A 17,674-nucleotide genomic window follows, 5' to 3' on the forward strand; every position below is an offset into this window, starting at 1 on the left:
TGTATGAGCCTTAGTGGAAAGCCCTGAAATGCCGAAGTGTGAAATGCTTTTCATAGACTATAATCATCAGACTGACTAAACTAATTGCTGGTAAATGAGTTTCACACTCGGGTGTTGTCGTGTTGTCGGTACTCCAACAGAGAAAGGCTATCTGTCACAAAGAAAACAAAGGTACGTCTCTTCCTTTTGTAAAGGGGCAGCAGAAATTAAATGGGGGCGGGAATCACAGAAAGGGGGGCAGCCCACACCTCTAAAACCCCTCGTGGAGAACCCTGTATATATATATATATATATATATATATATATATATATATATATATATATATATATATGGTTAATTGGCAACAGGTCAATAACATGACTGATTATAAAAAGAGGAAAGAAGAAAAAAAACAGTGCTGTGGCCATCACTATCCTCTTGCAATAAGACCGGTTTGGATGGCAAAAACCATGTCATTAGTCCCTTAAATTTAATTGGAATACAAAAATATCTATTCATCAGGCCAAAAGAGTCAAAAAGAAAAGTTTTGAGTGAGAAAAAGAAGGGTGCAATTCTGGCTTTACTGGCAGAGGGATACAGTGAATGTCAGGTTGCTTCCATCCTCAAAATTTCAAAGATGAAACTTCATTAGAACAAGTTCAAGAAGTAGACATTAGGGACAACAGAGTTACAGACTGGCAAAGCATGAAAACCATTCCCCACTGACCAGAATGATCATCAACTCCTTTGAATGTCATTCAACAAAAATAGGATGACATTAAGTGATCTCCATAAAGGATGGCAAATGGCAGCTGGCATTAAATGTATGGGAAGGATGGGTAGAAACATGGTTCACCAGGCAGGGTCGAACTCATGCAAAGCTAGAAAAATGCCCTTCATCAATGAGAAGCAAAGAAGAGCCAGGCTGAGCTTTGCTAAAGATCATAAGAATTGAACAGTAGGGGACTGGAGTAAGGTCATCTTCTCTGAAGAGTCTAATTTTCAGCTTTTTCATCACCTGGTCATCTAATGGTGAGATGGACACCTGTATAGGCCTACAAGCCATGCTGTCTTGCACCCATTGTAAAATTTGGTGGAGGATCAGTGATGACCTTTGGGTGCTTCAGCAAGGCAAGAATGGGGCAGATTTTTGTTTGTGAAGGACACATTTATCAAGCAATGTGCAAGGTTATCCTGGAAGAAAACTTGCTTTCTTCTGCTCTGTCTTTGTTGCCTAACTCTGAGGATTAGCTTTTACAGCAGCACACTGCTCTATGCCACACAGGCAGGTCAATCAAAGTATGGATAAAGGACAACAAGATCAAAACCCTGTCATGGCCAGCCCACTTTCCAGACCTGAACCCCATTGAAAACCTCTGGAATGTGATCAAGAGGAAGATGGATAGTTACAAGCCATCAAATAAAGCTGAGCTGATTCATTATTTTGCACCAGGGGTGGCATAAAGTCACCCAAGAGCAATGTGAAAGACAGGTGGGGAGCAGGCCAAGACGCATGAAAGCTGTGATTAAATGCAAGGCTTGTTCCACCAAATATTGACTTCTGACATCCTCAGTTCAAATATTAGCATTTTCTTATTTAAAATCATATATGAGCTTGATTTCTGTGCATTATTCAAAGTGTGAAAACAGTTAATCTTTTTTTGTTATTTTGACCAGTTGTAATTTTCTACAATCAAATGCTCTAAATGGTAATATTTTAAGGGGAATTTGGGGGAGATGTTGTCAGTAGTTTATGGAATAATACAAAAATGTTCATGTTCCTCAAACACATACCTATAAATAGTAAAACCAGAGAAACTGATATTTTTGCACAGGTCTCTTATTTATTTATTTTTATTTGTTTGTTTGTTTGATTTATTTTTTGTTTGTTTTTCCAGAGCAGTCGATACTATCTTTTGGATACAGAAAGCATCAACTAGGTCCCACAGATAATAACTGACAATTACATGGATATAAAGCAAGGCACCAGAACAAGAGATTTATTATCAGAATTGAGCATTCTGCATCAATTTACACAGCAGTGTAATGAAGTAAAAATGTGTGGCTCCTAATAAGCAGTGCAAAATACTGAGATAATGCACTTGGGAGTCTGGACCCTATAAAAGCCTAAACAGCTGTTATAGTATTTTGGGTCAGATGAAAATGACGTTCCTGCACACATGGCTATTATTCACTCAGGTGAGAGCAGCTGATCATCAGTGCAGCTTACTAGGCCCACCCAATCCTCCTCAACTCAGCCAAGATGGTGATGTAATGATCGGTGGTATATTTTCCTTCCATTCCAAATGGGACCAGACCACACATGTGTTTACATCTGAGCCATGGCAAGCAAAATGCAGAAGGTATATCAGGGCACATTAAGGGAATTTGAATTTGTTGAATTGTATGAAGTTGGATTTTAATATTGGTTTAATCTCAGCATATTTTAATAAGATCACAAATGTTGTATTTATTTATTTAGTTATTTGCATTAAAGCATACCACATATAACCTTGTTACTGTATTCATGATTATGGGGTGCATTCAAAAGATATGTGGTTTTGTTTGCTTGGTTCTATAGATTAAGTCTCCGTGAATTTCAACATGTTCAAACAATGTTGTTTGCCATTGAGGAGATCAACAACAGAACTGATATTCTTCCTGGGGTTAAAGTGGGTTATCAAATCTATGATGGCTGTGGTTCAGTAGAAATAACGACAAGATCTGCCTTGTCCTTAATTAATGGCAATGGAAAAAATACATCTGTAATATCTTGCTCGAAACCTGATACAGTTCAAGCAATCATAGGAGAAACATCCTCCAGTCCCTCGATTGCCCTGTCTGCCACTGTGGGACCTTTGTACATACCTGTGGTAAGATTTCATTTTTTCTGTGGAAAAACTACTTTATTGTGAATTTAAATAAATGAATAAATAAATTAATTAAACATGTTGATGGTTAATTAAGAGCATCCCTAATTATAAAAGTTTAGAAGAAAATAAAATTTTATTGAAATCTATGTATTGCAGGTCAGTCACTTTTCAACATGTGCATGCCTAAGTGATAGGAAAATACATCCATCTTTCTTCAGAACTATTCCCAGTGATTTCTACCAGAGTAGAGCTTTGGCTAAGTTGGTCAGGCATTTTGGCTGGACATGGGTAGGGGCCCTATGCAGTGATAATGACTATGGGAACAATGGCATAAATGAATTCATTATTGCAGCCAAAAAACAGGGAATCTGTGTTGAATATTCCATGGCATTCTTCAGGACAGACCCCAGAGAAAAAATTCTGAAAATAGTTGAGATTATCAAGGCTTCAACCTCCAAAGTTATTGTCGCTTTTGTTGCAAAATCTGACTTTGAGGTTCTTCTGAAGGAAATGGCCTTACAGAACTTGACTGGATTTCAGTGGATTGGTAGTGAGGGCTGGATTTCTGAAAACAACCCAGATTATGCCCAATGGCAGCATCTTCTGAAAGGATCCATGGGTTTTGCAATCCCAAAAGCTCAAATTAAGGGCCTAGGGCAATTTCTGACCAAAATTAATCCTGCTTCTGATGCAACTATTTACAAGGAGTTGTGGGAGACAATATTTGAATGTAAGCTTCCCACACAAGAAAAAGCTGATATGAAACAAATGTGCAAAGGTGATGAAAGTCTTAGTCAAGTTCAAAACCTTTATACAGATGTCTCAGAATTAGGAGTTGCAAGTAATGTTTACAAGGCTGTGTATGCGGTCAGTTATGCCCTGCACAACTTGTATAACTGTTCAAAGGGAAAGAGTGGAAAAGACATTTCTTTTGCATGTGCAAACATTACAGATAAAAAACCATGGCAGGTCAGTATTAGTAGAGTATAGCCTCCTGAAAATTATTTACTTACGTATATCTATGATGGAAGAGTTTGCAATATTTTTTTAGGTAGTCAATGAGTTGAAGAAACTCCGTTTCACAACTACAGCTGGAGAGGATGTATTCTTTGATGAAAATGGAGACCCTGCTGCAAGGTATGAACTGCTGAATTGGCAACAGGATAAAAATGGTAAATTAGTTTTTGTTAAAGTGGGCTTCTATGATGGCTCTTTGCAAACAAACCTTCAGCTGTCATTTAACAACGTCAATATAGCCTGGGCCCACAACAAAGCACAGGTAAATCACAATATCTATATCCAGATATAATATTTACAAAATATATTTCAGAATATTGTATACATAATAAAAATATTTTTCAGGTTCCAGTCTCTGTGTGTAGTCCAAGTTGTCCCCTGGGCATGTGGAAGGCTGTGCAGAAAGGAAGGCCAATCTGCTGTTTTGACTGTATTCCTTGTGCAGAGGGGGAAATCAGTAATATAACCGGTACAGCTAATGAATAGTGGTTAGCTTCAGTGATGCATACACAAATAAAACAGATTTTAAAGTTTCATTTGGGTCGTAAACCCAAATAGCTAAACTGCTATTCATTTTCTATTTTATAGATTCTATAACTTGTATCAAGTGTCCACCAGAACTGTGGTCTAATCACAGGAAAGACACCTGTGTCTTAAAAGTAGTGGAATTCCTGTCATTTGAGGAAATAATGGGGATCATTCTTGTATCCTTTTCCTTGTTAGGTGTATCTTTTACCATCTGCATTGCTGTAATTTTTTTCAAACACAAGGACACACCAATTGTTAGAGCAAATAATTCTGAACTGAGCTTCCTGCTGCTCTTCTCTCTGACTCTGTGTTTCCTCTGTTCGCTTGCATTCATTGGTCAGCCTTCTGCATGGTCCTGTATGCTGCGCCACACAGCATTTGGGATCATATTTGTTCTCTGCATCTCCTGTGTTCTGGGGAAAACAGTAGTGGTGTTAATGGCCTTCAGGGCGACACTTCCAGGAAGTGATGTCATGAAATGGTTTGGGCCTCCACAGCAGAGACTCAGTGTACTTGCCTTCACTCTTGTACAGGTTATTATTTGTGTACTGTGGTTAACATTGTCCCCTCCTTTTCCATACAAAAATATGAAATACTACAAAGAAAAGATCATATTAGAATGTCATTTAGGCTCAGCTCTCGGGTTCTGGGTTGTGTTGGGTTATATAGGACTCCTGGCTCTTTTGTGTTTTATTTTGGCTTTTCTGGCCCGGAAGCTGCCTGACAATTTCAATGAAGCCAAATTTATTACATTCAGCATACTCATATTCTGTGCAGTTTGGATCACCTTTATTCCTGCTTATGTCAGCTCTCCTGGAAAATTCACTGTAGCTGTCGAGATATTTGCCATTTTAACATCAAGCTTTGGTTTACTGATCTGCATATTTGTTCCAAAGTGTTATATCATCATACTAAAACCAGAGAAGAACACTAAAAAGGAAATGATGGCGAAACCACCTGCAAAATGATTTAGCTTTGTACGTTCTCATTATTAACATGATCTATTCAAATTATATAACCTTTGTAAAAGGGATGTTCTAACTTAAGTCAAAGACTTTAAAATACATTAGCATAAAAATGTATAATTTTAATGACTGCAGTAAATAAACTGATATGCTGACTGTGCAGCACCATTTACATGTGATTAGTATTTAGTGCATAATATGTCATAAACAAGGTGTGTTTTCATATATATTTTCAGCCAGTTTTCCCCTAAAATGTTCCTTTTCTTATTTTGTCCCCAGCTTAAGCCACAATGTGCCCCTGCTCATTTTTACCATAATCTGTGAAATAGAAATCTCAGCTATAACACACTTCGATTTCCAAACATCATATCTATATGTTAACTGTTAAATGGCTGAATAATAATAATAATAATAATAATAATAATAATACATTTCCTTACCTCACATCTGTAAGTGCACTGTCAAAGGCATGAATAAAAGTAGCTGTGCGTATGCAAGCTTAATGACTGGTTTTATATCCTTGTGATTTACCATTACTTTACAGATATCTGGCACTTTTGTATCTGTGACACATTAAGTAACTGGGCCCTCTCCCAACATTACTGCTATTCAGCACACTACACATACTGTCCATGCATCCGATAAAACTATCTTGCATTTGAAGGTACATTTTGGAGTACCTACAAACAGACTGTTGTTCTGTTAACATTCTATTCCAGCTTTAACCTGAAGTAAATAGCAATTAATGTATTATTTCCCAGTTATTTTCTATTTGTTTTTGCACCAAATATCTTCAGACTGTATCCCAGCTCCAACTGGTATTTGCACTCTATTTGTACTGTGTCTGATGGTCAAGCAGTTTGGCTAATTATAAAATGGACACTAATTACCAAATATGTTCAGAAAATAAATATAGTCAAGTTTATTTCAAGTTTATTTGTATAGCGCTTTTAACAATAGACACTGTCGCAAATCAGCTTTACAGAATTTAAATTACTTTTAAAATGAACTTATTTTATCCCTAATCTATTCCCAATGAGCAAGCCTGTGGCAGGGCAAAACTCCCTCAGACAACATGAGGAAGAAACCTCGAGAGGAACCAGACTCAAAAGGGAACCCATCCTCATTTGGGTGATAACAATGTGATTATAACATCTTTAACAGTTTTAAAATGAAGTGAGTTTCATTGAGGTTATAACTCTTCATTGATGGAAACTTGAATGCAAAACTGTTCATGACAACTGCAGTCCTAAAGTTAGCAAGTCAACTGTTGTCCTCAGCCATAAAAGCATGACTGTAAGTGTCCAGAGCATTTTCCAGGTGTGACTTTCAACTGTCCATATGGGGCCATCCTCCTCAGCAGCAATGTGATGAGACTCCAACCAGACGTAGAGCATCAGGATGGATCAGGCAGGTCTGAGGAGTAGAAGAGGTCAGCATCTCGATCTCAGGATTGACATGTAACTCAGAGGGACAGATGGTGGGGAGGGGGGAGAGAAAGAGAGAGAAAACACAGGTTGTTAGGTATGCCCAATGTCACCTGATGAAGTAAGAACAGTATACAGTACATTTTATGCTGAGTGCAAGCAGGGACTCCAGCAAAACTAACTATGACAGCATAACTAAAAGGGGAGAGCCAGAAGGTAACACAAGCATGAGGGCGCCCTGTGACATAAAGCAGCAGCCACACCATCAACAAACTCAAGTGAGCAAGCGAGTGGGGGATGACAGCATCCATACATTCCAGTTTACTAAAACAATCTATGCCTGAGGACCTTCCAGATCTACTCCTTTACTGAATAAAAGCTATTAACAAAAGGCTTGACTAAACAGATATGTGTAGGGACAGCTGTCATGCCCATAACCATGGTAACCCTTTCACAACCAGTTTGAAACACACCCATCTCTGTACTTGATGCCATGTTTTATCTCTGCCCCTTCCTCTGACTCCCTGTAATGGTATTGGATACAGAGGATACCGGATACCAGGTACAGTGACGTCACGACTGCTTTAAATCAGCAAGGGAAACAGAAATTCACTCTCTCTGGCTGTGGATGTCCTCTCTGGTGGACTCCACGCGTGAAAGAGAGGCCGATGCATTTGGCGCTACAGAAGGACAGAGAACAAAGAACCAGCTATTGATACTGGACTTTAGCCAAAGTTCAATGTGCTTGACCTTCGTGGAGTTGTAATAATAATTGAACCAGTTAGTTACTGCAGCCACGCAGTGTTTCAAAGAAAAAAAAGCAACCGGATCCCTTTCCTTCCTTTTTCAACGTCTACGAAATTCCTTCTAGATCATCAGGTGCCCAATGAGATGCCGAGGGTCTCCAGCTGACGAGCTGTGGAAGGAGCAAAACCGCCTTCTCTCCAGATCTGTGTTCCGTGCTATCTCGGATAACAGAAGGCTCACTTTCAATACCGTCTTCTTCCCGAATCAGAGAAGGCACACTTCCAATCGCTAATGAGAGCAATCACCCCAAGTAAGGAGCAAACTGTCTTCTTCCCGAATCGGAGAAGGCACACTTCCAATCGCCAATGAAAGCAATCACCCCGGGAGTGTACGCTGGCGCGTTTGTTGGCTGCCGCTGCTCACTGGTCTGCTGTTTGTTTTTGTCTGTTATGTCTGCACTTCTTTTAACTTAACAACCGGATATGAGTGGATTATCTTGTTATTACGGATTTCTGACTTGCTTTGGATTAAACCTTCTACCATCTACTACATACTAAATCGGACTAACCTGCAATCCTGCAAGCAACTCTCACCTGGGGCTCCAGCGTCTCCAGCCTAACTCGAGCCCTCTCTGCTGTGATCATCGCAAATCTTTCCCAGCGTATGTGTGTGTAAGTTTCACCTTCCTCACTGCTGTATGCTAGGCTGGCCATAGCATCTAAATCAGGGTTGGGAGTTTCCCCTGCCTCCACTGATTGATCTTGCTGTTAGCCTATCTATCTGTAATATCAGACAGTTGGCCTATCGAGGTTTTTCAAACTTGGCTGTCAAGCTCTGTTGGTTTAGCCTGGAGATCCATGGAGAATTAAAATGCATTTTCTACCTGCCATTAGCGTCCTCGCCATTCTTAAGACTCTGTGGATTATTATTGCTGCCTGCGACCCCCACACTGCATCGCATCTCACAATGGATTTATTGTACTCTGCTGCTGAACTTTTGAATCTCAACTCATCCTCTCTCTGTCTACCGGCTGGTGTCCACAAACTATGTGTCACATTGGGCATCGCTCACCAGCAGCCCCAGTATATGCACTGGGGCTGCCATCATAAATTCATCAAGCATTCCTCCCAAATTGACGGCGCCATCCCCAGCCTCCTCTCCTCTCGCTTGTCGACTAGGCGACGTGTAGAGGCTAGCATAAACCTCCAAAATCTCATTCTGCTGCCATCGCCCTTTACTGCTACTCAAGCGGCCCCCATTCCAGTTCACTGGACTCTTCACCCCTCTGTCAAAACACGCTGCTCAAGTTATGGAATGAACTTAGCGAATCTTCGCCCATTAAGCTTTTATGGGACAATCTCGTCTAAACAGACATTGCAGCCACCACCAGTTAAATTTGCTCTAATAAATGCTAGGTCTGTAGCAAATAAGACCTTTATCCTCAATTATTTTATTACATCCCGAAAGCTGGACTTTCTTTTTAATTACTGAAACATGGCTTAGGGTTGGTGATTTGTCCTCCTTTGTTGAATTATGTCCTCCCCACTGTGGCTTTTTAAACTCTCCCAGGGTTTCGGGTCATGGTGGTGGTCTGCAACAGTGACCCGAACAGTGACCCGTTCAGTGACACCACCATGACCCGAAACCCTGGGAGAGTTTAAAAAGCCACAGTGGGGAGGACATAATTCAACAAAGGAGGACAAATCACCAACCCTAAGCCATGTTTCAGTAATTAAAAAGAAAGTCCAGCTTTCGGGATGTAATAAAATAATTGAGGATAAAGGTCTTATTTGCTAAGTCATACAAGTGTAGGTTTCTGCCCACTCAAACTTACTCTGCTTTTGAAGTTCAACTGTTACTGGTTAATGCACACTCCCCAATTTTATGTGCTCTGGTGTATAGACCCCCTAAAGCCAGTAGAAGTTTCTTACAAGAGTTTTCTGACCTCCTGATCTTTTTGGCCTCTCCCTCCGAGAAATTACTGATTTTGGGAGATTTCAACATTCATATTTGCTGTCCCACCAAGCCGATGGTAAATTAATTTTTAAATCTGATTGATTCCTTCGATCTAACTCAGTCAGTTTCTGGCCCCACACATCTGAGAGGTCATACCTCTCATACCATGACCTGGTCCTGTCACTGGGTCTTTGTATTGCAAATGTTGCTATCACTAACACTGTTGTGTCCGACCATTTTTTGATAGAGTTTGAGTCTTGTTGGCCCTCCCTCCCCCTCCTCAACCCTATCACCTTGCCTGTTCCTGTAACTCTGCCACAGCCTCACATTTTTCTGACCTCTTTGAGCTCACTCTCCTCTCTCATCCTCCTGATCCTTTTTCCTGTAATGACATAGAAGAACTGGTCTATCTTTTTAATTGTTCCTGCTCCCATACCTTGGATCAGATAGCCCCCTTAAAATTAAAATGGCCCAAGACCAATATCACCACACCCTGGCTAAATGACTCCACTCGTGCCCTCCGTTGAGCCTGTAAAAGGGCAGAGCGAAAGTGGAAACAAGATAAACTCCAAGTCTCCTTTGAAATCTTCCAACAGCATTTAAAGCTTTATCAACTCTCTGTTAAGGAAGCAAAGGCTGATTATTTTGCTCAGTTGATCAATACCCAGGCTCACAGGCCTAGGGTACTTTTTAAAACAATAAATTCATTCTTGTACTCAGTGCAATATGTATACTGTTCCTACTTATTCAGCTGACATTGGGCATACCCATGGGCGCCGCCAGGGGGGAAGGTTAGAACAATTCTAGGGGCCCAGCACTGCCATGGGGCCCTTTAAGGGGCTGATAATATGCTTTTAATGATTTTAATAAGACTTTTGAAATAACAACAATGCAATATTCCATCTGGTAAAATGAGCTAATTGAACAAGGTTGATTATTTCTTGAGTTCTTCAACATATTGTCATTTAACCCTCCCCCTTTTGCGAAATGGTACGGTCCAGTTCTGGTAGAAGCACGATGCGTTAAATCTGTGTGCTGATCAGTGCAACGCTACTTGCTGCTGTGTCGCGGTGCAGCAGCCAGCCAGCCAGCCAGCAGTGGAATGCGTACAGTCTATAATCACTAAATATGAAGAGTGGCTGTCAAAAACGTAAAGAAAGGCAGCTGAAAGCTGAGAGGGACCGGAGAGGCAGGCAACTGGTCACTCAGTTTTTCCCAAAGAAAGTTAGCTATCGCTCACATGTGTGTTCAAAATATTAGCGAATGGTAAATGAACAGTATGAACATGGTTGGATTAGCCTATCAAGAGAACACTTTTACAGTTTGTACAGTGACATTTTTTCCATTTTAATAACTGAACTGACTTGTGTGATAAACAGGATGAAATATTACGTTATGCTGGTGCTAATAACTAGTGCTAATAACCAGTTTCATAACTAATGGGGTGCCCTAAATATGCACAGATTCAGCCTCAGGGGGACCTCCGCCCTACCAAACCACTGAACCCCCCTTTGGAGAAGGAGGTAAGCAGCAATACAACCCATAAATGCTTTAGGATTGAAGTTTTTAACGAGTGAGCGCCATATACAGTTTGCTAGATTAAAGTGTTGCTAATAACGGACACTGGTCAAGTGTTTGACATGGTTACGTGTGTGGAATGTTCACACGTTCTAAACCACTGGGTATTTAAATCTTTACTGTATGAGTAGTATAAATATTGTTCTTCATGTTTACATTTGGATTAGTTGATATTGCTTGTAAGAATCTATCTTGAATATTGAATGTTTTATCGTTCATGGATATTTGAATATTTGCTTTGACAATAAATGAGTGCTGCCTAAAAGAAAGCATAAACTCTCAGTGAATTTCTTGCAGTGCATTATGTTGTATGAAATAACTGCTGCCTAGTTATTAATCAAGGCAGGAAATTGTAATTACTGATGTTTTCTGGAACTCTCTGGCACTGAAGTAGCCTATAAAGAATGTATATCTTAAATCCATACAGATACAGTGATGCATGCAAGTTGTCAACACATGAACGAATGAACTCCATACTAAGTAGCCCAATTTTGCACACTTGAATGAAGAAGAATTCAAAGCAGTGTGTTAAATAATGTTGGTTATGTTTATTTACAGTCAACTCAATAATAACTGCTGCATCATTCACCATTGTATTTCCTTTTTTCTTTTTATGTATGGGCTTATATTGGCCTGAATTATGTCTGGGCTTATACTGCCATCTACTGGTCAAACAATATAAAAGTGTAAATTAGAAAACAAGGTCAAAAACTCCTGGTCCATGGAGGGGCAACCAATAGTCTAACTCTGCTTACACTCAAATTTCTGTCTAGACACACTTTGCTTTGAACATATTCCCTTTTTCAGAACAGTACACACAGCTTTCTACCTAACACATAACAATCCATGGGATTTCCATAGGTATTTTGATGCTGGGTAGAAAACGTTTTCTATGATTTATTAGCAGTCACATCACACATTTCACTACCAATTGTCCTAGCACAAGAAGGCATGTGGCAAAATCTTGAATTTTCATTTGTGATTGTAAATGCACCAGAATTAGTCACTGACCAGTTTTCATCTAGTCCCTGGTAGGTTAATACATAAAATGTAATAACAAAGTCACAAACTCAAGGTCCATGGGCTATCAAAAGTCAAATAATGACAATAGTGCAATTATGATGAGGGTGGGCAAAGTTGGGGGGCCCAAAATTCTAATCTTTCATGGGGCCCAAAATTTCTGGCAGTGCCCCTGGGCATACCTAACAACCTGTGTTTCTTTCCCTCCCCCCCCCAAAAAAAAAAAATCTGTCCTTCTGAGTTATATGGAGTCAACAGGAAATCTTTTGGTGGAGAGGGTGGAGACGTCGACTGGCTATCGTAGCCTGCAGGGAATCGGCCGTCAAATATTCTGTCGCATGTCCCAGACCCGGTGAAATGTAACTGAATTGTCTTGGCCAGCACTAAGGGTCCCATCTGCATCTCATCATTGCTAAGGAGTATACTCCCATCACCCAATCAAGCATCCAGCCAGAGCAGGTCATGATATTTTTTAACCATATTAACATGCCATTGTTGTGTATTATGCCTGCTGTCAAGACTCTCGTCTCTGCGAGCCTACCACACGGATTTAATACTTGTGTCATTTTTAGGGCATACCTAAAAACCTGTGTTCCCCCCCCCCCCCCCCCCCCATCTGTCCCTCTGAGTTACATGTTGTTCCTGGGATTGAGATGCTGGCCTCTTCTGCCCCTCAGAGCTGCTTGATCCATCCTGGTGCCCTGTGTCTGGTCGGAGTTTTATCGCATCGCTCCTGTGAAGGACGGCCCCATGAGGACAGTTGAGGGTTATACCTGGAGGATGCTCTGGACTCTTACAGTAATGCTTTTATGGCTGAGGACTACAGTTGACTTGCTAACTTTAGGACTGCATTTGTCATGAACAGTTTTGCACTCAAGTTTCCATCAATGAAGAGTTATAACATCAACGAAACTGGCTTCATGTTAAAACTGTTAATGTTATAGTCATGCTGTCTGTTGTTGCCCAAATGAGGATGGGTTCCCTTTTCAGTCTGGTTCCTCTCGAGGTTTCTTCCTCATGTCGTCTGAGGGAGTTTTTCCTTGCCACCGTCGCCACAGGCTTGCTCATTGGGGATAGATTAGGAACAAAATTAGCTCATGTTTTAAGTCGTTCAAATTCTGTAAAGCTGCTTGGCGACAATGTTTATTGTTAAAAGCGCTATACAAATAAACTTGACTTGACATTCCTTAACCCTGTTGTAAACCCTGCTGACACATCAATTACCTGTGAGGAATTTTAGAATTCTTCATTGAAAAAAATGACAAAATCAGATTTAATATCTCACCTGTAAACTCTGCTCCACCAGAGACTCTTGAGCCAGTCAGCCCCTTTCAGCTGTTCTCTCTGGTATCCTCCTCTCAGCTGTCTGATATAGTGTCTCATTTGAAGCCTTCCTTTTGCCCCTCTGACATCATGCCCTCTTGACTCTTCAAGGACATTTTTAGTACACTCTGCCCCACTATACTAGCTATTGTAAACTGGTCCCTATCTAATGGTATTGTCCTCTCTAGCTTTAAGCATGCAGCAGTCCAGCCTCTGTTAAAAAAGCCCACTCTGGACCCCAATGACCCCAAAAAACTTTAGACCCATCTCTAAACTACCATTTTTCTCTAAGATTTTAGAAAAAGTGGATTTCCATCAGCTTTCCTCCCACCTAAACCACTTTAACATTTTGGATAAATTTCAGTCAGGTTTCAGAGCCCTTCATAGCACAGAGTCTGCCTTACTTAAAGTGCATAATGACATCTTGCTCGCCGTAGACTCTGGTTTATGTGCCATCCTTCTCCTGCTTGACCTCAGTGCTGCATTTGACACTATAGACCACAATATTCTGTTGGCGCACCTACATGACAAAGTAGGACTGCAAGGCCCAGTCCTGAACTGGTTTAGGTCCTATTTGGAGGATAGAACCTTTTATGTTAAAGTAGGCAGCCAGTCTTCCTCCACTGCTGCAAGTAAATATGGTGTCCCCCAAGGATCCATTTTAGGCCCACTGCTCTTCTCCCTTTACATGCTGCCTCTAGGCTCTATCCTTGAGAAACATAACATTCAATATCACTGCTATGCTGATGATACACAGCTCTACCTGCCCTTCACTCAAAATTGCACTTCTACCCTCAACAAACTGTTTAGCTGTCTTGAGGATATTAAATCTTGGATGGCATGCAACTTTTTGCAACTTAATGAAAGCAAAACTGAAATCATTCTATTTGGCTCCTCCTCCTCTGTTGCAAGCCTTGGTAATGCACTTGGTCCTCATTCGTTAAACCTACATAGCGTAGTCAGAAATCTGGGCGTTCTACTATACAGCTCCTTACATTTCAACAAGCAAGTCAGTTGCGTGGTTAAAGGCAGCTTCTATCAATTAAGGACCATAACCAAGCTGAAACCCATTCTATCCCCAACAGACCTTGAAACAGTCATCCATGCATTCATCTCCTCCCGGTTAGATTACTGTAATTCCCTGTGCATAGGTATGTCACAATCAAATCTCAACAAACTCCAGCTTGTACAGAATGCTGCTGCCAGGCTCCTTACCAACATAAAAAACTGTGAACATATTATGACGATTTTAGCTCAGCTCCACTGGCTTCCAGTTAAATTCAGAATTGAGTATAAAATTTTACTTTTTGTTTTTAAAGCCCTTAATATTTTAGCCCCACCATACATTTCTGAACTTCTGCTGCCACACTCTGCGCCCAGGTCACTCAGGTCACAAAATCAATCACTTCTTAGTGTCCCATGTTCACGCCTCAAAACCCGTGGTGACCGAGCTTTCTCTGTAGCTGCTCCAAAGCTTTGGAATACCCTACCTCCACACATCAAATCCTCCCCTACATTTACCTCTTTTAAATCCAATCTTAAGACCTATTTTTTCTCACTTGTTTTTAATTCAGACTGATGTCTGGTTTTATTTTATTTTATTTACTAACTTATTTTTGTTGTTGTTGTTGTTGTTGTGCCACCAATAACCACACATAATCTTGTGTAGATGTATGGTCTTATTGCCCAAGTTAAGACTCCTTTGCTAACTTTTTTGTGAGGCACTTTGGCTCAACCCCTGTTGTTTTTAAATGCGCTATATAAATAAATGACTTGACTTGTAAGGAGCAAACCGTCTTCTTCCTGAATCGGAGAAGGCATTTAAATCATGAAAGAATTCAATTAAACAACACTGTTCAAGTTAACCAGCTACAAGTAAAAACTAACAAACTTTGCACAGATGCCAGCCTTACTCATTAGTGATTGGAAGTGTGCATTTTGATTCACATGAAAGTAGGTCTTAGACCGTGTGTTGTTGATTTACTTTGTTTACTATCTGATTTAGCTAGATTGTGCATGCTCTCTTTCTCCCCCTTTCTCTCTTTAACCGAGGCTAGTTTAAATCACAGAGCCTTTGTTCATTTTTCCCGTGCTGTGTTGACACCCCCCCCCCCCCCCCCCGCCTTTGGGTGCAGCTGCATCCCATTTGCATCCATACACACACACACATACTCTTTTACACACACACGCGTGCACGCGATCTCCCTCCTTCACTGTAACGCTGGCTATAGCTATTACTTCTGATCACCATTAGTGTCTTAATTATCATACACTACTGATTTCTTATATGCATATATTTTTTATATATTGCATCATTTATATTGAATTATTCCTTGGCTGCTATTGTTGCTATATCTGATCAGTATTAGTTCACTAATTCCTGTCAGCTATTTCAATAAATGGTATCTTTGGAATAAACTGTATCCTGTTTATTGTTACAATATTCACTGAAGTGCCAACCTCTATCAAGAAAAGAACTCTAATTGCCTTCACCCATTTTGTTAATTAATTTATGAGACTGATTAATGAATTTATGAGACTGATACCTTTTTACATGAGACTGATTTGATTGATCTTAATAGTTTAGCTATAAACTATTAGATACACTAATTAATGATTAATTAATTTATGAGACTGATTTGATGAATTTATGAGACTGATTCCTTTTTATATGAGACTGATTTGATGATTCATGAATTTATGAGACTGATTCCTGATTTGATGAGACTGATTTGATAAGCCCATTGCACCTACATATGTTTTCAGGCTAGACTTAAATGCTGAACCTGTGTCTGAGTCCCAAACACTACTTGGAAGGCTGTTCCATAACTGTGGGGCTTTGTAAGAAAAGACTGCCCCCTGATGGAGGCTTCATGTTCCAGCAGATAGTCTGTACCTTTTGATCGAAGTATGCATGGTGGTTTTTTTTTTTTTCCTTTTTTATCAGACATCTAATTTATTGGATTTGTTTACCTGACATGTTTCGACGTACAACTTCCGTCTTCCTCAGAGTGTCACCGGATGTTAATTGGTGACGCATCTTTTATCAGCTGCTGTTTCTGAAGGCGTGGCCTTCCTGTCTGGTTTGACAGGTCGGTCACGCCTTCTACTGTCTGTTTGTCCCCTGCAAGATGGCACTCCAGGTGTGTAGAAGACGTGACCGACCTGTCAAACCAGACAGGAAGGCCACGCCTTCAGAAACAGCAGCTGATAAAAGATGCGTCACCAATTAACATCCGGTGACACTCTGAGGAAGACGGAAGTTGTACGTCGAAACATGTCAGGTAAACAAACCCAATAAATTAGATGTCTGATAAAAAAGAAAAAAAAAACTAACTATATTTAATATAAGACATAATGAACGTAATCGAAAGATTAAGAATTAGTTACGGAGACGAAAGCATCAAGGAGTTTCGCCGCCTAGAGCGATTGACACGGAAACAGGCACGCTACAGGAATCACCTGAGATTCAATCTGCGCTGCCAGGATGAGGAAGTCGTACCGGCCAGCCTGAACATCAAGAACCCGATTCCAACCAGAAACGCGGAAAAGATGATCAGGAAAGTGCGGATGACTCTGGTAAAAGAACGGATACGGTGCACAACGGATAAACTAAATAATATCAACAGCGAAATACACAGAGAGACGGAAACTTTCAAACGCCGGTTTCCCCAAAACAAGGAAATGGAAATGGCAATACACGGACACTTGGCAGACATACACGAACAGGAATTCACAGAGACAAAAACCCGACAAATACGAAAACTGGACAAACTCATCGCACAGAAAAAGAAGGCAGAACCGGAGCACACACACATCAACGACAAATGGATTTACAACATATCAAGGTACAAACTCTCACAAGCAGAACGCAGTATATTAGCAAAAGGACTCAACTACGCTGTCACACCGAACAACATACCACACGACGAATTCATTCTGGCAACTGAGTTAGCATGTGAGAAAATACAGGATCACGGACAAAAAGCAGCACTAAGAAACGCAATAGCTGGTATATTGAAAACGGCCAAACCACCACCCAGCAACATCACCAAACAGGAAGCCAAAGCCATGAAAACATTAGCAAAAAATAAAGATATCACAATTCTCCCAGCAGATAAAGGCAGAACAACAGTTATTATGGACACTGATGAATATGAACGAAAAATGAATGAATTACTCAGCGACAACGCATTTGAAATATTAAAAAAAGACCCAACAGAAGACAAGAAAAAGAAACTTAAAGCACTACTAAAACCA

At 40.4% G+C, this 17,674-nt stretch overlaps 1 protein-coding gene across 1 annotated transcript; it reads left to right on the forward strand.

The window, feature by feature from the left end:
- Positions 1-2,595: 2,595 nt before the first annotated feature.
- LOC132888425 (extracellular calcium-sensing receptor-like) lies at positions 2,596-5,366 on the forward strand. The gene is made up of 6 exons (XM_060924474.1): positions 2,596-2,680; positions 2,774-2,853; positions 3,010-3,826; positions 3,909-4,132; positions 4,216-4,339; positions 4,459-5,366. Exons 1-6 carry the CDS (start codon positions 2,596-2,598, stop codon positions 5,364-5,366), a joined length of 2,238 nt encoding a protein of 745 aa, XP_060780457.1.
- Positions 5,367-17,674: the final 12,308 nt, after the last annotated feature.

The sequence above is a fragment of the Neoarius graeffei genome, chromosome 6, assembly GCF_027579695.1.
Source record: "Neoarius graeffei isolate fNeoGra1 chromosome 6, fNeoGra1.pri, whole genome shotgun sequence".
Classification (NCBI taxonomy): Eukaryota; Metazoa; Chordata; class Actinopteri; order Siluriformes; family Ariidae; genus Neoarius; species Neoarius graeffei.